General features: G+C 49.5%; 1 protein-coding gene across 1 annotated transcript in view; it reads right to left on the reverse strand.

Moving 5' to 3' along the window:
- LOC134929556 (ATP-dependent translocase ABCB1-like) overlaps nucleotides 1–25247 on the reverse strand; it is a 270024-nt gene that overhangs the window by 39645 nt on the left and 205132 nt on the right. The window contains exon 19 of the mRNA XM_063925150.1: nucleotides 14013–14113. Coding sequence (XP_063781220.1) covers nucleotides 14013–14113 — 101 coding nt within the window. The remainder of the gene's footprint in view (nucleotides 1–14012; nucleotides 14114–25247) is intronic.

A 25247-nucleotide genomic window follows, 5' to 3' on the forward strand; every position in this document is an offset into this window, starting at 1 on the left:
GGCAAGGAACGGCTGAGGCCCTGGCCTATGTTCATGGCTAGTGGTTCAGCTTCACGTGAGGATGGAGGCACTCAGCCTCTCGCTAGAAAAATGAAAAGACTCAAGCTGGCAAAAGCAGTAGCACCGCAAAGAACTGTGCGTTCTTCGAAATCCCAAATCCACAAGGAGAGTCCAATTGTGTCGGTTGCGATGCCTGACCTTCCCAACACTGGACGTGAAGAGCATGCGCCTTCCACCATTTGCACGCCCCCTGCAAGTGCTGGAAGGAGCACCCGCAGTCCAGTTCCTGATAGTCAGATTGAAGATGTCAGTGTTGAAGTACACCAGGATGAGGAGGATATGGGTGTTGCTGGCGCTGGGGAGGAAATTGACCAGGAGGATTCTGATGGTGAGGTGGTTTGTTTAAGTCAGGCACCCGGGGAGACACCTGTTGTCCGTGGGAGGAATATGGCCGTTGACATGCCTGGTGAAAATACCAAAAAAATCAGCTCTTCGGTGTGGAGGTATTTCAACAGAAATGCGGACAACAGGTGTCAAGCCGTGTGTTCCCTTTGTCAAGCTGTAATAAGTAGGGGTAAGGACGTTAACCACCTCGGAACATCCTCCCTTATACGTCACCTGCAGCGCATTCATAATAAGTCAGTGACAAGTTCAAAAACTTTGGGTGACAGCGGAAGCAGTCCACTGACCAGTAAATCCCTTCCTCTTGTAACCAAGCTCACGCAAACCACCCCACCAACTTCCTCAGTGTCAATTTCCTCCTTCCCCAGGAATGCCAATAGTCCTGCAGGCCATGTCACTGGCAATTCTGACGAGTCCTCTCCTGCCTGGGATTCCTCCGATGCATCCTTGCGTGTATCGCCTACTGCTGCTGGCGCTGCTGTTGTTGCTGCTGGGAGTCGATGGTCATCCCAGAGGGGAAGTCGTAAGACCACTTTTACTACTTCCACCAAGCAATTGACTGTCCAACAGTCCTTTGCGAGGAAGATGAAATATCACAGCAGTCATCCTACTGCAAAGCGGATAACTGAGGCCTTGGCATCCTGGGTGGTGAGAAACGTGGTTCCGGTATCCATCATTACTGCAGAGCCAACTAGAGACTTGTTGGAGGTACTGTGTCCCCGGTACCAAATACCATCTAGGTTCCATTTCTCTAGGCAGGCGATACCGAAAATTTACACAGACCTCAGAAAAAGAGTCACCAGTGTCCTAAAAAATGCAGCTGTACCCAATGTCCACTTAACCACGGACATGTGGACAAGTGGAGCAGGGCAGGGTCAGGACTATATGACTGTGACAGCCCACTGGGTAGATGTATGGACTCCCGCCGCAAGAACAGCAGCGGCGGCACCAGTAGCAGCATCTCGCAAACGCCAACTCTTTCCTAGGCAGGCTACACTTTGTATCACCGCCTTCCAGAATACGCACACAGCTGAAAACCTCTTACGGCAACTGAGGAAGATCATCGCGGAATGGCTTACCCCAATTGGACTCTCCTGTGGATTTGTGGCATCGGACAACGCCAGCAATATTGTGTGTGCATTAAATATGGGCAAATTCCAGCACGTCCCATGTTTTGCACATACCTTGAATTTGGTGGTGCAGAATTATTTAAAAAACGACAGGGGCGTGCAAGAGATGCTGTCGGTGGCCAGAAGAATTGCGGGACACTTTCGGCGTACAGGCACCACGTACAGAAGACTGGAGCACCACCAAAAACTACTGAACCTGCCCTGCCATCATCTGAAGCAAGAAGTGGTAACGAGGTGGAATTCAACCCTCTATATGCTTCAGAGGTTGGAGGAGCAGCAAAAGGCCATTCAAGCCTATACAATTGAGCACGATATAGGAGGTGGAATGCACCTGTCTCAAGCGCAGTGGAGAATGATTTCAACGTTGTGCAAGGTTCTGCTGCCCTTTGAACTTGCCACACGTGAAGTCAGTTCAGACACTGCCAGCCTAAGTCAGGTCATTCCCCTCATCAGGCTTTTGCAGAAGAAGCTGGAGACATTGAAGGAGGAGCTAACACGGAGCGATTCCGCTAGGCATGTGGGACTTGTGGATGGAGCCCTTAATTCGCTTAACAAGGATTCACGGGTGGTCAATCTGTTGAAATCAGAGCACTACATTTTGGCCACCATGCTCGATCCTAGATTTAAAGCCTACCTTGGATCTCTCTTTCCGGCAGACACAAGTCTGCTGGGGTTGAAAGACCTGCTGGTGAGAAAATTGTCAAGTCAAGCGGAACGCGACCTGTCAACATCTCCTCCTTCACATTCTCCCGCAACTGGGGGTGCGAGGAAAAGGCTCAGAATTCCGAGCCCACCCGCTGGCGGTGATGCAGGGCAGTCTGGAGCGACTGCTGATGCTGACATCTGGTCCGGACTGAAGGACCTGACAACGATTACGGACATGTCGTCTACTGTCACTGCATATGATTCTCTCACCATTGAAAGAATGGTGGAGGATTATATGAGTGACCGCATCCAAGTAGGCACGTCACACAGTCCATACTTATACTGGCAGGAAAAAGAGGCAATTTGGAGGCCATTGCACAAACTGGCTTTATTCTACCTAAGTTGCCCTCCCACAAGTGTGTACTCCGAAAGAGTGTTTAGTGCCGCCGCTCACCTTGTCAGCAATCGGCGTACGAGGTTACATCCAGAAAATGTGGAGAAGATGATGTTCATTAAAATGAATTATAATCAATTCCTCCGCGGAGACATTGACCAGCAGCAATTGCCTCCACAAAGTACACAGGGAGCTGAGATGGTGGATTCCAGTGGGGACGAATTGATAATCTGTGAGGAGGGGGATGTACACGGTGATATATCGGAGGATGATGATGAGGTGGACATCTTGCCTCTGTAGAGCCAGTTTGTGCAAGGAGAGATTAATTGCTTCTTTTTTGAGGGGGGCCAAACCAACCCGTCATATCAGTCACAGTCGTGTGGCAGACCCTGTCACTGAAATGATGGGTTGGTTAAAGTGTGCATGTCCTGTTTTGTTTATACAACATAAGGGTGGGTGGGAGGGCCCAAGGACAATTCCATCTTGCACCTCTTTTTTCTTTTATTTTTCTTTGCGTCATGTGCTGTTTGGGGAGGGTTTTTTGGAAGGGACATCCTGCGTGACACTGCAGTGCCACTCCTAAATGGGCCCGGTGTTTGTGTCGGCCACTAGGGTCGCTTATCTTACTCACACAGTCAGCTACCTCATTGCGCCTCTTTTTTTCTTTGCGTCATGTGCTGTTTGGGGAGGGTTTTTTGGAAGGGACATCCTGCGTGACACTGCAGTGCCACTCCTAAATGGGCCCGGTGTTTGTGTTGGCCACTAGGGTCGCTTATCTTACTCACACAGTCAGCTACCTCATTGCGCCTCTTTTTTTCTTTGCGTCATGTGCTGTTTGGGGAGGGTTCTTTGGAAGGGCCATCCTGCGTGACACTGCAGTGCCACTCCTAAATGGGCCCGGTGTTTGTGTCGGCCACTAGGGTCGCTTATCTTACTCACACAGTCAGCTACCTCATTGCGCCTCTTTTTTTCTTTGCGTCATGTGCTGTTTGGGGAGGGTTTTTTGGAAGGGCCATCCTGCGTGACACTGCAGTGCCACTCCTAGATGGGCCCGGTGTTTGTGTCGGCCACTAGGGTCGCTAATCTTACTCACACAGCTACCTCATTGCGCCTCTTTTTTTCTTTGCGTCATGTGCTGTTTGGGGAGGGTTTTTTGGAAGGGACATCCTGCGTGACACTGCAGTGCCACTCCTAAATGGGCCCGGTGTTTGTGTCGGCCACTACGGTCGCTAATCTTACTCACACAGCTACCTCATTGCGCCTCTTTTTTTCTTTGCGTCATGTGCTGTTTGGGGAGGGTTTTTTGGAAGGGACATCCTGCGTGACACTGCAGTGCCACTCCTAAATGGGCCCGGTGTTTGTGTCGGCCACTAGGGTCGCTTATCTTACTCACACAGTCAGCTACCTCATTGCGCCTCTTTTTTTCTTTGCGTCATGTGCTGTTTGGGGAGGGTTTTTTGGAAGGGACATCCTGCGTGACACTGCAGTGCCACTCCTAAATGGGCCCGGTGTTTGTGTCGGCCACTAGGGTCGCTTATCTTACTCACACAGTCAGCTACCTCATTGCGCCTCTTTTTTTCTTTGCGTCATGTGCTGTTTGGGGAGGGTTTTCTGGAAGGGCCATCCTGCGTGACACTACAGTGCCACTCCTAGATGGGCCCGGTGTTTGTGTCGGCCACTAGGGTCGCTAATCTTACTCACACAGCTACCTCATTGCGCCTCTTTTTTTCTTTGCGTCATGTGCTGTTTGGGGAGGGTTTTTTGGAAGGGACATCCTGCGTGACACTGCAGTGCCACTCCTAAATGGGCCCGGTGTTTGTGTCGGCCACTAGGGTCGCTTATCTTACTCACACAGTCAGCTACCTCATTGCGCCTCTTTTTTTCTTTGCGTCATGTGCTGTTTGGGGAGGGTTTTTTGGAAGGGCCATCCTGCGTGACACTGCAGTGCCACTCCTAGATGGGCCCGGTGTTTGTGTCGGCCACTAGGGTCGCTAATCTTACTCACACAGCTACCTCATTGCGCCTCTTTTTTTCTTTGCGTCATGTGCTGTTTGGGGAGGGTTTTTTGGAAGGGACATCCTGCGTGACACTGCAGTGCCACTCCTAGATGGGCCCGGTGTTTGTGTCGGCCACTAGGGTCGCTTAGCTTAGTCATCCAGCGACCTCGGTGCAAATTTTAGAACTAAAAATAATATTGTGAGGTGTGAGGTATTCAGAATAGACTGAAAATGAGTGGAAATTATGGTTTTTGAGGTTAATAATATGGGATCAAAATGACCCCCAAATTCTATGATTTAAGCTGTTTTTTAGGGTTTTTTGAAAAAAACACCCGAATCCAAAACACACCCGAATCCGACAAAAAAAATTCGGTGAGGTTTTGCCAAAACGCGGTCGAACCCAAAACACGGCCGCGGAACCGAACCCAAAACCAAAACACAAAACCCGAAAAATTTCAGGCGCTCATCACTAGTGTTTTCTGAGTGTAACTGCTCCCATGCTGACACAGAAGTGAATTGGGATATCTGCATTCAGCATTAATGGGGAATCCTGCATTCAGCGATAGTGGGGAGTGCTGCATTCAGTGGGCCTAATTCAGGGTCCGATTCAGACCTGATCACTGCTGTGCGTTTTTTGCACAGCAGGTGATCAGGACTGAACTGCGCGTGCGTATGCATCGCAATGCACAGGGGCACCGGGGAGTGCCAGGGAGCACTGGTCTGCGACGAAATGGTGCGGGAAAAGCGATCGCACGGATGATTGCTAGGTGACTGACAGGAAGAGGCCGTTTGTGGGTGGCAACTGACCGTTTTAGAGGAGTGTCCGGAAAAACGCAGGAGGGACCAGGCGTTTGGAGGGACTGTTTCTGACGTCAGCTCCGGCCCCGATCATCGCACTGGAAGAGTAAGTCTTGCGCTGTGCAGAGACTGCACAAAATTTGTGCAGCTCTTCTGCACAGCGATTTCCCCCTCCCCCTGTAGGCGGCAACTACCTGATCGCAGGGATGCAAAAAACGCACCCTAGCGATCAGGTCTAAATAAGGCCCTCAGATCTGGTCGCAGCAGCAAATTTGTTAGCTAATGGGCAAAACCATGGGGGTAATTGTGTGTGGAGTGCGCACGCACAGCGGTGCACTGCGCGTGCGCACCCCTTGAGCACAGTGACATGCTAACAGCATCTCACTGACTGCGATCGCCTCTGCCTGATTGACAGGGAGAGGCGGTCGCGGGGTGGGAGGGGGCGTGCCAATGGCGTTAGAATGCCGTTGTCGGGGCGCAGTCCGGACAACAGAGGTATGGGGTAGGGCCTGATATGCGGGGTGGACTAGCCCTGTGCTGGGCGTCCCACCGCATGTCAGAGTAACTGATCAACTCTAAATAATCCCCTATGTGCACTGCACTGATCAACTAGACGCCGCCTATGGGGGAGTGTATTTCTGCATAGCAGGGCTGCGAACGCTTGTGCAGCCCTGATATGCAAAAAAAGTTTCCTGTAAAAGAAGACCAGGGTAAGAGTTACTTACCCTGTGCGATCGATCCAGCGATGCAGGTCCCGGAATTGACGTCAGACATCCGCCCTCCAAATGCCTGGACACGCCTGCGTTGGACTCACCACTCCCCTAAAATGATGAGTTGCCGCCCGGATTCGCATTCCTCCTGTCAATCTTCTTGTGGCCGCCGCTGCGACCGCTTTCTTCGCTAGCTGCGTCGCTGCCTGTCGCCGTCCATCGCCGAGTAACAGCGAGCCTGTGCAATGCGGCTGCCGCGCATGCGCAGTCTGACCCGATCGCACGGCTGCAAAGAAGCGCAGCGTGCGATCGGGTCGGAATGACTCCCAATATAACCCACCCAAATCTAACTCTCTGCAAATGTTATATCTGCCCCACCTGCAGTGCACATGGTTTTGCCCATTAGCTAACAAATTTGCTGCTGTGATCAGATCTGAATTACCCCCTTGTGAATGGGGAGTGCTGCGATCAGCATCAATGGGGAGTGCTGCGTCCAGCATCAATGGGAGTGTTGCATTCAGCATCAATGGGGAGTGCCGCGTCCAGCATCAATGGGGAGTGCCGCGTCCAGCATCAATGGGGAGTGCCGCGTTCAGCATCAATGGGGAGTGCCGCGTCCAGCATCAATGGGGAGTGCCGCGTTCAGCATCAATGGGGAGTGCCGCGTTCAGCATCAATGGGGAGTGCCGCGTTCAGCATCAATGGGGAGTGCTGCGTCCAGCATCAATGGGGAGTGCTGCATCCAGCATCAATGAAGAGTGCCGTGTTCAGCATCAAAGGGGAGTGCTGTGTCCAGCATCAATGGGGAGTGCTGCGCCCAGCATCAATGGGGAGTGCTGCGTCCAGCATCAATGGGGAGTGCTGCGTTCAGCATCAATGGGGAGTGCCGCATTCAGCAAATAGAGAAAGCTGTGTCATAGATATTTCCTGCGTTATTAGCAGAATCCTAGCACGCTGTCATGTACGGGGGCTTGGCATTTTTCTACTTATCAAACTTAAATCTTTGCCAAGATTGCCTAAACAGCAGTTATTTGCAAGCGCAAAAACAATGATATCATTATTGTGAATCACAGTTAGAAGAAATGTTAATTTCTCATACGTCCTAGAGGATGCTGGGGATGCTTCAAGAACCATGGGGTATAGACGGGATTTGCAAGAGACATGGGCACTTTAAAACTTTAAATGGGTGTGAACTGGCTCCTCCCTCTATGTCCCTCCTCCAGACTCCAGTTAGATTCTGTGCCCAGGGAGACTGGTCACACTTAGGGGAGCGCTCCAGGGTTTCTCTGAAAAAAGACTTATGTTAGGTTTTTTATGTTCAGGGAGCACTGCTGGCAACAGGCTCCCTGCATCGTGGGACTGAGGGGAGAGAAGCAGGCCTACTTCTGTGAGTTCAAAGGCTTTGCTTCTTAGGCTACTGGACACCATTAGCTCCAGAGGGTCCGATCACTTGATGCGCCTAGCTGCTCGTTCCCGGAGCCGCGCCGTGACCCCTCTTGCAGAGCCAGAAGAAAGAAGCCGGGTGAGTAAAAGAAGAAAAGAAGTCTTCAGTGACGGCAGAAGTCTTCAGTGTTGAGGTACCGCACAGCTGTCGCGCTGCACGCCATGCTCCCAAACACACAGCGGCACGGACAGGGTGCAGGGCGCAGGGGGGGGGCGCCCTGGGCAGCATGAATACTGAAGTTTTGACTGGCAAATAAGTATATTAAAAGTGCCTAGGCACTAAATATAGACCCCCGCCAGTATAATTATATAGATTTGAGCGGGACTGAAGCACGCTGGTGAGGGAACGTGGCTTAGCCCTTACAGCTCTGATCAGCGCCATTTTCTCTCCACACAAGCTGCAGAGACGCTGGCCCTTACCTCCACACTGCCGTACAAGTAACGGTGCAAAACAGGGGGGGGGGGGGGGGGGGGGGGGGAGAGGCACAGGGGGGGAGAGGCACAGTAGATTTGGTGCTATTATCTTTATTATAAAAGCGCCAGCAGGTCTGCGGCATTGTATGTAAAGTCTCAGTACCGGGTTGGGCGCTGGGTTGTGAGCTGGCAAACTCCCTCTGTGTCTTTCTAACAGGCTTTGCTGTGGGTCTGTCCCGTATAGCCCAGTGTGTTTGTAGGTGTCGGTACGTGTGTGTCGACATGTCTGAGGCTGAGTGCTCTTCCCAGGAGGAGGCCGGAGTGGGGACAGAAAAGGAGGTGGGAGTGACCCTGTCGGCACCGCCGACTGCTGAGTGGGTAAATATGTGGAGTGTTTTGAATGCAAATGTGGCTCGGTTGACTAAGAGATTAGATAAATAAGAGTCTAAAAACCAGACATGGAGGAAATCCATGGAAGATGCATTGTCACAAGCTCAGACCCCTTCGGGGTCACAGAAACGTGCATTTACCCAGATATCAGATACCGATACCGACACGGACTCTGATTCCAGTGTCGACTATAGTGATGCCTGATTAAATCCTAAACTGGCTAAGAGCATTCAGTACATGATTGTGGCGATAAAAGACGTATTATATATCACAGAGGTCTGTATGTTTAAAGGAAAGAAACCTGAGATAACGTTTCCTCCCTCTCATGAACTGAACGCTCTTTTTGAAAAGGCTTGGGAAAATCCTGACAAGAAGGTACAGATTCCCAAAAGAATTCCAGTGGCATATGCGTTCCTCTCGGGGGACAGGGAAAAGTGGGAGTCAACCCACACAGTGGACAAGGCTCTATCGCGTCTGTCCAAGAAGGTGGCACTTCCGTCTCCTGACATGGCAGCCTTAAAGGATCCTGCGGATCGTAAGCAGGAAAATACCCTATAATCCATTTATGTCACTACAGGGTCGCTACTCAGACCTGCTGTTGCTTCGGCATGGGTGAGTAGCGCTATTGAAAAATGGGCAGATAACTTGTCATCTGAGATAGATACCCTGGATAGGGATAACATGCTTTTGACTCTGGGTCATATCAGGGACGCTGCAGCATATTTAAAAGAAGCTGCAAGGGATATTGGCCTTTTGGGATCAAGGGCCAATGCCATGACTGTCTCGGCTAGGAGAGCATTGTGGATTCATCAATGGAATGATGATGCTGACTCTAAGAAGGTGATGTATTCTTTATTGTTTAATGGTAGTGTCTTGCTTGGTGACGGCCTCACTGACCTGGTATCTACGGCTACCGCGGGTAAGTCGTCATTTTTACCTTATGTTCCTGCACAACAGATGCAGTCCTTTCGGACCAATACATTCAAAAAAAGGACGAGGGTCCTCCTTCCTTGCTGCGAGAGGAAGAGGAAGGGGAAAGAGGTCACAGGCTGTGGCAAGTTCCCAAGAGCAGAAGTCCTCTCCGGCTTCTACCAAATCCACCGCATGACGCTGGGGCTCCGCTGCGGGAGTCCGCACCGGTGGGGGCACGTCTCAAACTCTTCAGTCAGGTCTGGGTACACTCGGACCTGGATCCTTGGATATTGGAAATAGTAACCTAAGGGTACAAATTGGAGTTTTAAGACGTGCCCCCTCACCGATTTTTCAAATCGGCCTTGCCAGCTTCTCATCTAGAAAGGGCGGTAGTATGCGCGGCAATACTAAAGCTGTGTCAAGATCAAGTCATTGTCACGGTACCCCCGTCACAATGGGGGGAGGGTTTTTATTCGAGTCTGTTCGTGGTCCCGAAGCTGGATGGCTCAGTCAGACCGATTCTGAACCTAAAATCCCTCAATTTTTTCTAAAAAGATTAAAATTCAAGATGGAATCTCTCAGAGCAGTGATCTCCAGTCTGGAAGAGGGGGATTTTATGGTGTCGGTCGACATAAAGGATGCTCACTTACATGTTCCCATATATCCTCCACATCAGGCATACCTGAGGTTTGCTGTTCAGGATTGTCATTACCAATTTGAGACGTTGCCGTTTGGTCTGTCCACAGCACCAAGGATTTTCACCAAGGTTATGGCAGAAATGATGGTTCTCCTGCGCAAGCAGCGAATTACAATTATCCCGTACTTGGACGATCTCCTCATAAAGGCGAGATCCAGGGAGCAATTGCTGAAAAATGTTGCGCTCTCACTGACGATTCTGCAACAACATGGTCCTAAACTTGCCAAAATCACAGTTGGCTCCGACGACACGGCTGTCGTTCCTGGGTATGATTCTGGATACAGAATTACAGCGAGTTTTTCTTCCAGTGGAAAAGACTCTGGAAATACAGAATATGGTAAAACAGATTCTTAAACCGGCAAAAGTGTCAGTTCTTCAATGCACTCAGTTACTGGGGAAGATGGTGGCGGGTTCCAAGCCAGGGTGTTTCAGTGGGACCTGTTGGACAAGTGGTCCGGGTCTCACCTGCACCGGAAAATAATCCTATCTTCCAGGACCAGGATCTACCTTCTGTAGTGGCTGCACAGTTCTAACCTTCTGGAGGGATGCAGGTTCGGGATTCAGGATTGGATCCTGGTGACCATAGATGCAAGTCTCCAAGGCTGGGGAGCAGTCACACAGGGGAGAAACTTTCAGGGAAAATGGTCAAGCCAAGAAGCTTGTCTGCACATAAACATTCTGGAATTAAGGACCATTTACAACGACATTCTGCAAGCGGAACATCTTCTTCGCGGTCTGCCAGTCTTGATTCAGTCAGACAACATAACAGCAGTGGCATACATAAATCGCCAGGGCGGAACAAAGAGCAGAGCGGCGATGGCCGAGGCCACAAAAGTTCTTCGCTGGGCGGAAAGACATGCAAGCACTCTGTCAGCAGTCTTCATTCCAGGAGTGGAAAACTGGGAAGCAGACTTCCTCAGCAGACACGATCTCCATCCAGGAGAGTGGGGTCTTCATCAAGAGGTTTTTGCAGAAGTGACAAGTCATTGGGGAATTCCTCAAATAGACATGATGGCGTCCCGCCTCAACAAGAAACTTCAGAGATATTGTTCCAGGTCGAGGGACCCTCAAGCAATAGCGGTGGACGCCCTGGTGACACCATGGGTGTTTCAGTCGGTCTATGTGTTCCCTCCACTTCCACTCATTCCGAAGGTGATAAAGATCATAAGAAGAACAAAGGTTCAGGCGATCCTCATTGTTCCAGACTGGCCAAGGATGGCTTGGTATCCAGATCTTCAAGAATTACTCATAGAAGATCCCTGGCCTCTTCCTCTACGAGAGGACATGTTACAGCAAGGACTGTGCATGTATCAAGACTTACCGTGGCTGCGTTTGACGGCATGGCGGTTGAACACCAAATCCTAGCCCGAAAGGGTATTCCCAGTAAAGTCATTCCCACACTACTTCAGGCTAGAAAAGAAGTAACGGCAAAGCATTACCACCGTATTTCGAGAAAATATGTGTCTTGGTGCAGGTGTGGATGCGGGCCTAAAGTTAGGCTCCATTAAAGTACAAATTTCGGCCTTATCTATTTTATTTCAGAAAGAATTGGCCTCCCTTCCAGAAGTTCAGACCTTCGTGAAGGGCGTGCTGCACATCCAACCTCCCTTTTTGCCCCCAGTGGCACCATGGGATCTTAATGTGGTGTTGCAGTTCCTACAATCTCATTGGTTTGAACCTTTGTGTAAGGTTGATTTGAAATTCCTTACTTGGAAAGTGGTCATGCTATTGGCCTTGGCATCCGCAAGGCGGGTGTCTGAATTGACGGCTTTGTCTCACAAAAGCCCCTATTTGATCTTCCATGCAGATAGAGCGAAGTTGAGAACTCGTCAGCAATTTATGCCAAAAGTGGTTTCATCGTTTCACGTAAATCAGCCTATTGTGGTGCCAGTGGCTACTGACGCCTTGGCGGAGTCGAAGTCTCTCGATGTGGTCAGAGCTTTGAAAATCTATGTCGCCAGAACGGCTCAGATTAGGAAAACAGAGGCTCTGTTTGTCTTGTGGGCTCCCAACAAGATTGGGGCTCCTGCTTCCAAGCAGACTATTGCACGCTGGATCTGTAATACGATTCAGCAGGCTCATTCTACGGCAAGATTGCCGTTACCGAAATCGGTGAAAGCCCATTCTACCAAAAAGGTGGGCTCATCCTGGGCGGCTGCCCAAAGGGTCTCGGCATTACAGCTTTGCAGAGCTGCTACTTCGTCGGGATCAAACACCTTTGCGAAGTTTTACAAGTTTGATACCCTGGCTGAGGAGGACCTCTTGTTTGGTCAATCGGTGCTGCAGAGTCATCCGCACTCTCCCGCCCGTTCTAGAGCTTTGGTATAAACCCCATGGTTCTTGAAGCATCCCCAGCATCCTCTAGGACGTATGAGAAAATAGGATTTTAATACCTACCGGTAAATCCTTTTCTCTTAGTCCGTAGAGGATGCTGGGCGCCCGTCCCTGTGCAGACACTATCTGCAGTACTTGTATTCATAGTTATTGCTTGTGTTACACAAAGGTTGTGTTTCAGGTATGGTCAGCCTGTTGCTGATTTTGTTCATGCCGTTGACTGGACTTCTGTTTAATGCCATGTTGTACGGCGTGTTTGTGGTGTGAGCTGGTATGTATCTCACCCTTAGTTTAACAATAAATCCTTTTCCTTGAAATGTCCATCTCCCTGGGCACAGTTCCTATAACTGGAGTCTAGAGGAGGGGCATAGAGGGAGGAGCCAGGTCACACCCATTTAAAGTCTTAAAGTGCCCATGTCTCCTGCGAATCCCGTCTATACCCCATGGTTCTTAAAGCATCCCCAGCATCCTCTACGGTAGGTATTAAAATCCTATTTAAGGGGTGCGTTTTGGGGGTCATTCAGATCTGATCGCTGCTGTGCGTTTTTGCACAGCCGGCGATCAAGTACTAACAGCACAGGCGTATGCAGCAATGCATACTCACATCGGACAACAACAAAGGGCATCCCCCGCCAGCGACAGGATGGTGTGAAAATTTGAATCGTACGGGCATTTGCTAGGTGATTGACAGGAAGAGGCCGTTTGTGGGTGGTAACTGACCGTTTACTGGGAGTGTTCGGAAAAACGCAGGCGTGCCCAAGCGTTTTCAGGGAGGGTGTGTGACGTCAGCTCCAGCCTCAATCAACCTGATTCTATCGCACTGGAGGAGTAAGTCCTGGGCTGCGCAGAGACTTCACAAAGTGAATTTTAGCAGCTTGGCATACACATAGGATCGCACACTTGCATGGCGAATTTGGGGGCGGCAACTATCTGATCGCAGGACAGCAAAATTAGCAGCCCAGCAATCAGATCTGAATGACCCCTTTTGTTCAGGTTGCTTCCATGTAATAGGGAAAAATTTCTACACTAGATTTGGGGCATTATTTAATAGCCTGTAATGTGCAGGCTGTGTGGGAAGTTTTGTGACTCTGAGCGTATTTTTGAAGTGACAATGACTTCCGCTTTAAATCACACTTACCTACTTTGTGGCTGCTCCCTCCGGGAGAGAGCAGCCAGGTCACACAAGAGGGGGCGTGGAGGAGGCGGTACCGGAACGTGGTGATGTGTTTGCATCATCGTACTCACGTCACGCCCCTGCTTTGTAATGCCCACATTATTGGTATTGCAGAGCGGAGGCGGGGCTACGATGCTGCAACTTAGCGCGATCGACTCATCACCCCACCCCACCCCTTTTTATAGTAATCAGGCTGAAAGTGGTGGGGGTCGTGGGGTGCAGCGGGCGGAGTGCGGCGGAGGGAGGGGGCAAGCGGGATGCGGGAGACTTGCCCCCTTCTCCAGGGGGCCGGGAGTGCCACTCTAATTTCGGGAGCCTCCCGGCCTTTCCGGGAGAATGGGCAAGTATGCTTTGAATACTTGCAGAACTTTCCACACAGCCTCCACATCACAGGCTATTATATATTCCCCTTGGTGCTCAGCTGCAAGTCATCCCTTGTGTTTAGTAAAGCGACATGAAGCTCACTAACAAACTTTAAGTCAAAGGTACCATGTTTTAAAGGGGGTCTGAGTGTAAGCTGCGTATTATGTTATAGTATAACCTTATGTTATCCCTACTTTCCCTATTAGTACCTGTAGGGTCCCTCCAGGGTCTTTTCATAAATGGCCTCAAATTTCTTCTCCCGGGTTAAAGAAACAACTGTACGAATATTTTTAACAGCGTCAATGGCAACCTACAAATTAATGCAAATTTGAGAAAATGTAAATTAATCAGTTTATTGGATAATTAGATAATTATAATGTAATTTACACTAATAGAAGTTCATATGGGTTTCAGTTCATAACATATGTGTTACATCCACCAATTTATCTTACACCAAGATTGGTAGGAATGGGTGAAGGATATCTTTTGTAATCATAGTATATGATTCCAAATGCCACCTAATGAGCCTTACACAATCTGCAGGCAATGCCATTGTTCACATAGCTGACGATTATATGCCACTGGGCATACGAGAAAAGTTCTGAAAACCCGTATGGCGCATGCATTACACTGTGTGTGCACAAAAATGCTGTTGCCATCCATTCAGACGGTATCACGAAGATGGTGGCGTGATGGGTGTTCCTGGGCAATGACAGGGAGGTGGCTAGTAGCGTATGCAAAGAATAGTCTGTTCAGTGGGCATATTGTGGGAGTGTCGCTGGCGTGTCAATGCAAGCTGCTGCAGGACCATCTTAACATATAGGCACACTGGGCAACTCCCCAGGGCCCCACGATTCTAGGGGCCTTCGAACGCAGGTAGAGAATGCTGATTGTAAATTACACAGCTTACAGCCAGACAGTGATTGGCTGTCAGCATATTTATTTATTTATTTATTTATTGATGAGCTGTCCACCAATCAGAGTGCAACATTTTCTACCTGCCTCCCAGCCTGCAGCCAGTGAATGTGTGGAAATGTGCCCTGTACCCCAGGACACATCCCAGCAGCAGCTTGCAGGGGATCTGTGTCCCCTGCGGGAGGGCGTGTATGACAGCGCTGGGGCAGGTTGTCTGTCCCCAGCGCCTGTCAGTGTGCATGAGCGGTGGGTGTCCGGTGCAGGGATTAGACTCTTCCCTGCACCGGACCGGAGGCTGCAGGAGGTATTCAAATAGCGGAGCTGAGCCAATCGGAGAAGGGTGCGGTGAGCCAATCGGCACTAGCCGCGTCATAGGCCCCGCCCCCAGCGTATGACGTCAGACGCCAGGCGGGAGCCGAAGACGGAGAGCGCGCGGAAGAGCGCTGAAGACGGCGGGCGGGAGCCGAAGCTAGAAGAAGCCACGCCGAAGAGCGGTGAAGATTCGGGCGGCGCCAGGAGGAGGAAGACATCGCAGGAAGAGCTCTGGTGGCCCTGGAAGAGACCAGAAGATGCCCGGCTCCTGGAAGAAGATGTCCAGTGGCGGCTGGACGCACAGAGGAGACGGCGGCGGCGCTGGTCAGGACGGGCCAGCGGCAGAAGAGCCCATCCAGACCGAGAAGCGCTGCAGTGGTGGGAAGCAATTGAGCTGTGCAGTTCCCCACTGCAGCCTTCTCCACCGCAGGTAGGCCCTGCTAAGGTGCCTCCCACCTCCTCCCTAGACCACCGGGTGATCGGGCACTAGGCCCGTGAGCACAGTCGGGCCCTCCCGGCCTGTGGGCACAGTAGGTGGGCATTAGGCCCGAGGAGCAATTCAGGCAATAGGCCTGTGGGACATTAGAGGGCATTAGGCCCTAGTGTATTTTGGTGGTTTAGGGATATAAGGTGACCCAGGGCATTAGGCCCAGGTCACCCAACGGGCGACACGTTAGACGGTCGCTAGGCCCGAGGGATAAAGTCAGGCCTCTGGCCTGTGTGCAGTTAGGGGGCGTTAAGCCCAGTAGATAAGTGGTCCCCCCCAAGGTGAATAAAGGTGGCGCTGGGCACTAGGCCTAGGCCACCCCAAGGAGTATAGGTAGGCAGGCTCGCTTGGCCTGAGCCCCACATAAGAGAGGGTATAGGAGGTGGGTAGGCTGTACGGCGTCCACCCCCAAGAGTGCAGGTAGGGATATAAAGGAACAGCACCGTTTGATGTTGTACTTTGATGATGTTATGTGTGTTGTTACCGTGCAGGGCAAAGTGTTGTTTTAGAGTTTGTGCATAGTTTGTGTATCACCACCCACACTTGAGCCAGTTTGAGGGCTTTGTTTATGTAGCTAGTGTAGCGGATGCACACTAGAGTTGTTCTTGACCCTGCACGGCTGTTTCTCTCTTTGCCTCCTTACAGGGACCTGTAAGTGAAGAAGATCGGAGTACAAGACGTAGGACGGTGAGTAACATCTGTCCGTGTGTTCCTTCTGTGTTTGTCCCTATCTGTCTCCCTTCCTTCAGGGCGAACGGTGAACCTTGCACGCCGGTGCAAGGTTGAATTTCCACCTGGTGTGAGAGTGCCAATAGGTGAAATTCGGGCTCTGAGGCTGCGCGCCCAGGATGACCCTCACCTAGCCCGAAAGCGCTATTTTCCTCTGTTCCGGAGGGCATTTCGGTCCACAGTCAGGAGGACGGTACTCAGCAATCTCCTTCCTCCTAGGTCATCGTGTCCGGGTCCAGTCTGAAGATTTTCAGGTCCGTTGTAGGTTCCGGTACCTGAAGGTGGGAGAGTGCGGCGCCTGGAAAGTAGCGAAACTACACCTGCACGGCAGCAGGCACTACACGCACCGCCACCCTCTTACAAATGGCTGTCAGCGTGCTGATTGGTGGATGGGTGGAGCTATCCACCAATCAGGGACATCCACTGTATGGAAGCATGCAGATAGACGGCGCTGGACCGCAGACCTGCAGGTTTGGCAAGATTTTAATTTTTTTTTTTATTCCCATGAATGAGTGTTTTTGTCCCAGGGCCTACAATTCACTTAAGATGGCCCTGAGGTTCTCTGTTCACAGACATATATGCATATTGCCTTGAGTGAGGAAAACAACAAATGGCAACATTTGATGTAGAGTCCACCCATTGTTCATCGTCTTTTTTTAAAACTGTGCCTTGACAGACATGATTTGTGTATTCTGTATAAGTGCGTGTCTTTGCTATTTATGTTTGTGTTCATGTGAAGCCCAAATATTACTGTAATGAGAAGGCTGCAGCAAGCAGTTATTAAGGTGCCTATAAAATGGTTCTTGGTAGCAGATGCTGGAGTGCGCTCCTGCGGAAGGTGGTATGTCGGATATTTCTTTTGGTGAACCCTCCTATGTGCAGAACTACAAATATCATCGAGGTAGCACCTCTCATTACAAGCTGCTAGGGTGTGCAGTTTAGAGCCCCTCTCCCAGGTGATAACAGGACAGGTTCTCCAGGTTGTTTCAAAAGCGCTTTTACTTCTTAGGAAGCAACAGAACTGATAGATCATTTGTCTGTGGACTGTGGATAAATGTAAGAGAGTGACTTCTTTAAATGGGTAGGAGTAGGAGAATTAGGTTAAATAAAACACACTGCAGATTGTACAAGGGTCCCGCAGGGGAGCCCAGCACAGGCCCGGCGCTAACCACTCAGCAAAGGGTTGCAAAGCAGGGAGGCGCCAGGAAGGAGAGGCGCTCTCCCTGCTCTATGTCCCTGTGCTGAGCTGATGTCCCTGCTGCTCCGCCCTCTCCCCCCTGCTGCTGCCGGCTGCTGCGCCTGTCACACTACATGACAGGCAGCGGCGCCGGCAGCTACAAGCCTCCTCTCCCCCCCCCCCCCCCCCCGCCATCACAGACTCACAGTGCAGTGTGCGGACCTAAAATGGGGCGGGGTTACATGGCAATAAGGGGTGGAGGCACACAGGACCAGGCTGCAGACTGCAACACGGGATAAGCTGCCAGGCTTCCTTATGTAAGTGGCTGGAAAACAAGTGAGTGAGTGAAAGTGTGTGTGTGTGTGTGTGTGTGTGTGTGTGTGTGTGTACAGTATCTGTATATACGGTATGTCTGTGTGTGTGTGTATACAGTATCTGTGTATATGTATGTGTGACTGTGTATGTGTGTAATGTATGTACAGTGTGTGTGTGTGGCTGTGCAGAATAATGTGTGTAAGCGTCTCTGGTACAGGGTTTACTGTGTATAAACGGCACTGCTACAGGGGGCGATATGTGTGTAAGCGTCACTACTACAGGAAGCATTATGTGTATAAGCGTCACTGGTACAGGGGGCGATATGTGTGCAAGCATCACTGGTATAAAGGATGTCTTGTATAAGCATCACTGCCACAAGGGGAGTTACTTGTGTAAGCGTCACTGCTACAGGGTGCATTACGTGTGTAAGCATCACTGGTACAGGGTGCATTACGTGTGTAAGCATCACTGCGTCTTTTTACAAGTGTCACTGGTACATGGGGTGTTACTTGTGTAAGCACCACTACTACAGGGGGCGTTGTGTATAAGCGGCACTACCACAGGGGGAATTGTGAGTAAGTGGCACTACTGTAGGGAGCATTATGTGTAAAGGCATAACTGCTACAGGTGGCATTATGTGTGCTGTCCCTTTGTAAAGTATGGTAGGGCGCAAATTTATAATTTGTAGGGGGGCGCCGAACACCCTAGCACCAGCCATGGCCCAGCAATTCCAGATCATCCTCCTGCAATCAGATAGGAGAGCCTTGAGCAAGTCTGAACAGCACTTGCAGAGCATCCTGACACTGCCTTCCTGCCAATGTATACAGGCGTCTGACAGGATATAGAGGAGTCTGCAGGATATACAGTAGTCTGACAGGATGCACTGGAGTCTGCCAGGATGTACAGGAGTCTGCCAAGATGTACAGGAGTATGCCAAGATGTACAGGAGTCTGACAAGATGTACAGGAGTCTGCCAGGATCTACAGGAGTCTGAAAGGATATACAGGAGCCTGAAAGGATATACAGGAGCCTGAAAGGATATAAAGGTGTCTGACATGATGTACAGGAGTCTGACATGATGTACAGGAGTCTGACATGATGTATAGGAGTATGGCAGGATAGACAGGTGTATGACATGATGTACAGGAGTCTGACATGATGTATAGGAGTATGGCTGGATAGACAGGAGTTTGACAGGATATACAGGAGTCTGACAGGATATACAGGAGTCTGACATGATGTATAGGAGTCTGACAGGATAGACAGGAGTCTGACATGATGTACAGGAGTCTAACAGGATATACAGGAGTCTAACAGGATATACAGGAGTCTGACATGATATACAGGAGTCTGACATGACGTACAGGAGTCAGACATGACGTACAGGAGTCTGACGTGACGTACAGGAGTCTGACATGATATACTGTACAGAAGTCTGACAGGATCTTCAGGAGTCTGACAGGATCTTCAGGAGTCTGACATGATGTACAGGAGTCTGACAGGATATACAACAGTCTGACAGGATGTACAGGATTCTGACAGGTTGTACAGGAGTCTGACAGGGTGCACTGGAGTTTGCTAGGATTTACAGGAGTCTGACAGGATGTACAGGAGTCCGTCAGGATGTCATAGGAGAGCCTTGGACATGTCTGAACAGCTCTTGCAGAGCATCCTGACACCGCCTTCCTGCCAATGTATACAGGCATCTGACAGGATATAGAAGAGTCTGACAGGATATACAGGAGGCTGACAGGATGTACAGGAGTCTGACAGTATGTACAGGAGTCTGACAGGATGTACAGGAGTCTGACAGGATGTACAGGAGTCTGACAGGATGTACAGGAGTTTGACATGATGCACTGGAGTCTGACAGGAGGTACAGGAGTCTGACAGGATGTACAGGAGTCTGACATGATGTATAGGAGTATGGTAGGATAGACAGGAGTCTGGCATGATGTACAGGAGTCTGACAGGATGTACAGGAGTTTGACATGATGCAGTGGAGTCTGCCAGGATGTACAGGAGTCTGACAGGATATACAGGAGTCTGACAGGATATACAGGAGTCTGACATGATGTATAGGAGTATGGTAGGAAAGACAGGAGTCTGACATGATGTACAGGAGTCTGACAGGATATACAGGAGTTTGACATGATGTACAGGAGTCTGACAGGATATACTGTACAGAAGTCTGACAGGATCTACAGGAGTCTGACAGGATGCACTGGAGTCTGCCAGGATGTACAGGAGTCTGACAGGATATACAGGAGTTTGACAGGATGTATAGGAGTCTGACAGGATGTATAGGAGTATGGCAGGATAGACAGGAGTCTGACATGATGTACAGGAGTCTGACAGGATATACAGGAGTCTGACATAATGAACAGGATTCTGACAGGATATACTGTACAGGAGTCTGACAGGATATACAGGAGTCTGACAGGATGTATAGGAGTCTGACAGGATGTATAGGAGTATGGCAGGATAGACAGGAGTCTGACAGGATGTATAGGAGTATGGCAGGATAGACAGGAGTCTGACATGACGTACAGGAGTCTGACAGGATATACAGGAGTCTGACAGGATGCATTGGAGTCTGTCAGGATGTACAGGAGTCTGACAGGGTATACAGGAATCTGACAGGATGTACAGGAGTCAGACATGATGCATAGGAGTATCGCAGGATAGACACGAGTCTGACATGATGTACAGGAGTCTGACAGGATATACAGGAGTCTGACATGATGTACAGGAGTCTGATATGATGTACAGGAGTCTGACGTGATGTACAGGAGTCTGACAGGATATACTGTACGGGAGTCTGACAGGATCTACAGGAGTCTACCAATGATGTACAGGAGTCTGACAGGATAAACAGGAGTCTGACAGTATGTACAGGAGTCTGACAGGATGTACAGGAGTCTGACAGGATGTACAGGAGTTTGACATGATGCACTGGAGTCTGACAGGAGGTACAGCAGTCTGACAGGATATACAGGAGTCTGACAGGATGTACAGGAGTCTGACAGGATGTACAGGAGTCTGACATGATGTATAGGAGTATGGTAGGATAGACAGGAGTCTGGCATGATGTACAGGAGTCTGACAGGATGTACAGGAGTTTGACATGATGCAGTGGAGTCTGCCAGTATGTACAGGAGTCTGACAGGATATACAGGAGTCTGACAGGATATATAGGAGTCTGACATGATGTATAGGAGTATGGTAGGAAAGACAGGAGTCTGACATGATGTACAGGAGTCTGACAGGATATACAGGAGTTTGACATGATGTACAGGAGTCTGACAGGATATACTGTACAGAAGTCTGACAGGATCTACAGGAGTCTGACAGGATGCACTGGAGTCTGCCAGGATGTACAGGAGTCTGACAGGATATACAGGAGTCTGACAGGATGTACAGGAGTCTGACAGGATGTATAGGAGTATGGCAGGATAGACAGGAGTCTGACATGATGTACAGGAGTCTGACAGGATATACAGGAGTCTGACATAATGAACAGGATTCTGACAGGATATACTGTACAGGGGTCTGACAGGATCTACAGGAGTCTGACATGACGTACAGGAGTCTGACAGGATATACAGGAGTCTGACAGGATGCATTGGAGTCTGTCAGGATGTACAGGAGTCTGACAGGGTATACAGGAATCTGACAGGATGTACAGGAGTCAGACATGATGCATAGGAGTATCGCAGGATAGACACGAGTCTGACATGATGTACAGGAGTCTGACAGGATATACAGGAGTCTGACATGATGTACAGGAGTCTGATATGATGTACAGGAGTCTGACGTGATGTACAGGAGTCTGACGTGATGTACAGGAGTCTGACAGGATATACTGTACGGGAGTCTGACAGGATCTACAGGAGTCTGACATGATGTACAGGAGTCTGACAGGATAAACAGGAGTCTGACAGGATGCACTGGAGTCTGACAGGATGTACAGGAATCTGTCAGGGTGCACTGGAGTCTGCCAGGATATACAGCAGTCTGACAGGATGTACAGTGGCCTGACATGATGTACAGGAGTCCGTCAGAATATCATAGGAGAGCCTTGGGCAAGTCTTAACAGCACTTGCAGAGCATCCTGACACCGCCTTCCTGCAAATGTATACAGGCGTCTGCAGGATATAGAAGAGTCTGACAGGATATACAGGAGTCTGACAGGATGTACAGGAGTCTGACAGGATGTACAGGAGTTTGACATGATGCACTGGAGTCTGACAGGAGGTACAGCAGTCTGACAGGATATACAGGAGTCTGACAGGATGTACAGGAGTCTGACAGGATGTACAGAAGTCTGACATGATGTATAGGAGTATGGTAGGATAGACAGGAGTCTGGCATGATGTACAGGAGTCTGACAGGATGTACAGGAGTTTGACATGATGCAGTGGAGTCTGCCAGGATGTACAGGAGTCTGACAGGATATACAGGAGTCTGACAGGATATACAGGAGTCTGACATGATGTATAGGAGTATGGTAGGAAAGACAGGAGTCTGACATGATGTACAGGAGTCTGACAGGATATACAGGAGTTTGACATGATGTACAGGAGTCTGACAGGATATACTGTACAGAAGTCTGACAGGATCTACAGGAGTCTGACAGGATGCACTGGAGTCTGCCAGGATGTACAGGAGTCTGACAGGATATACAGGAGTCTGACAGGATGTACAGGAGTCTGACAGGATGTATAGGAGTATGGCAGGATAAACAGGAGTCTGACATGATGTACAGGAGTCTGACAGGATATACAGGAGTCTGACATAATGAACAGGATTCTGACAGGATATACTGTACAGGGGTCTGACAGGATCTACAGGAGTCTGACATGACGTACAGGAGTCTGACAGGATATACAGGAGTCTGACAGGATGCATTGGAGTCTGTCAGGATGTACAGGAGTCTGACAGGGTATACAGGAATCTGACAGGATGTACAGGAGTCAGACATGATGCATAGGAGTATCGCAGGATAGACACGAGTCTGACATGATGTACAGGAGTCTGACAGGATATACAGGAGTCTGACATGATGTACAGGAGTCTGATATGATGTACAGGAGTCTGACGTGATGTACAGGAGTCTGACGTGATGTACAGGAGTCTGACAGGATATACTGTACGGGAGTCTGACAGGATCTACAGGAGTCTGACATGATGTACAGGAGTCTGACAGGATAAACAGGAGTCTGACAGGATGCACTGGAGTCTGACAGGATGTACAGGAATCTGTCAGGGTGCACTGGAGTCTGCCAGGATATACAGCAGTCTGACAGGATGTACAGTGGCCTGACATGATGTACAGGAGTCCGTCAGAATATCATAGGAGAGCCTTGGGCAAGTCTTAACAGCACTTGCAGAGCATCCTGACACCGCCTTCCTGCAAATGTATACAGGCGTCTGCAGGATATAGAAGAGTCTGACAGGATATACAGGAGTCTGACAGGATGTACAGGAGTCTGACAGGATGTTCAGGAGTCTGACATGATACACAGGAGTCTGACATGATACACAGGAGTCTGACAGGATTTACAGGCGTATGGCAGAAAACGGTAAATTAATAAATGCACTGCTAGGTATAATGCAGCCAACTACTCAAAAAGGAACCTTCACAAAAATTCCAAGAGAATAGAAGTTATAAAATAGAATTGAGAAGTGGCGCAACTACCAATAGGCCTTACATGAAATATCCTTATCAATTCCAAGTATAATGAGTCCTGTGTTGTGGGGGTCCCGTTGTACGTGCAACCTTTGATCCTGTAGTTGATATCCTTGACAAACAGAAACAGATCATGGTGCAGACCAGGCGTATGGCAGGATAAACAAGAGTCTGACATGATGTACAGGAGTCTGACAGGATATATAGGAGTCTGACAGGATATACAGGAGTCTGACAGGATGTACTGTACAGAAGCCTGACAGGATGTACAGGAGTCTGACAGGATGTACAGGAGTCTGACAGGATGTACAGGAGTCTGACAAGATGTACAGGAGTCTGACAAGATGTACAGGAGTCTGCCAGGATGCACTGGAGTCTGTCAGGATGTACAGGAGTCTGCCAGGATGTACAGGAGTCTGACAGGATATACAGGAGTCTGACAAGATGTACAGGAGTCTGACAAGATGTATAGGAGTCTGAGGATGTACAGGAGTCTGACATCATACACAGGAGTCTGACAGGATTTACAGGCGTATGGCAGGATAGATAGGAGTCTGACATGATGTACAGGAGTCTGACAGGATATATAGGAGTCTGACAGGATATACAGGAGTCTGACAGGATGTACTGTACAGGAGCCTGACAGGATGTACAGGAGTCTGACAGGATATACAGGAGTATGCCAGGATGCACTGGAGTCTGCCAGGATGTACAGGAGTCTGACAGGATGTACAGGAGTCTGACAAGATGTACAGGAGTCTGCCAGGATGCACAGGAGTCTGCCAGGATGTACAGGAGTCTGACAGGATGTACAGGAGTCTGACAGGATGTACAGGAGTCTGACAAGATGTACAGGAGTCTGCCAGGATGTATAGGAGTCTGAGGATGTACAGGAGTCTGACATCATACACAGGAGTCTGACAGGATTTACAGGCGTATGGCAGGATAGATAGGAGTCTGACATGATGTACAGGAGTCTGACAGGATATATAGGAGTCTGACAGGATGTACTGTACAGGAGCCTGACAGGATGTACAGGAGCCTGACAGGATGTACAGGAGTCTGACAGGATGTACAGGAGTCTGACAGGATGTACAGGAGTCTGACAGGATGTACAGGAGTCTGACAGGATAGACAGGAGTCTGATAGGATAGACAGGAGTCTGACATGATGTACAGGAGTCTGACATGATGTACAGGAGTTTGACAGGATATACAGGAGTCTGACATGACGTACTGGAGTCTGACATGACGTACAGGAGTCTGACAGGATATACTGTACAGGAGTCTGACAGGATATACAGGAGTCTGACATGATGTACAGTGGTCTGACATGATGTACAGGAGTCCGTCAGGATGTCACCTGCCAATCCGGGGCATCCCTGTCACCGAATTGGCATGATGGCAGCAGGGGGTGAATATCTAAACTCAGTCACCGTAGAAATGACTGGAAAATATGACTTGCAATAGTCATCTGGGATTTCTGTGTGAACCTATAAAATTATCCCATGGGGGTAGCTTGTGAGAAATGATTGGGAAAGGTGGTATCTTATCTATAAAGATAAGAGAAGTTGTAGCAGCCTGACTTTAGGAGTAGTAGGTAAAATAATATATGTGATAGGAGTTGGGAAGATGGTAGAAGTAATGGGTAGAGTGTGGAGTACTTTTATAGTTTGGGAGGGGGAGAGAAAATGTCAACTTATTCTTTCACAATATTGGCCCTCATTCCGAGTTGTTCGCTCGCAAGCTGCTTTTAGCAGATTTTCTCACGCTAAGTCGCCGCCTACAGGGAGTGAATCTTAGCTTCTTAAAATTGCG

The sequence above is a fragment of the Pseudophryne corroboree genome, chromosome 5 (assembly GCF_028390025.1).
Source record: "Pseudophryne corroboree isolate aPseCor3 chromosome 5, aPseCor3.hap2, whole genome shotgun sequence".
Taxonomy (NCBI): Eukaryota; Metazoa; Chordata; class Amphibia; order Anura; family Myobatrachidae; genus Pseudophryne; species Pseudophryne corroboree.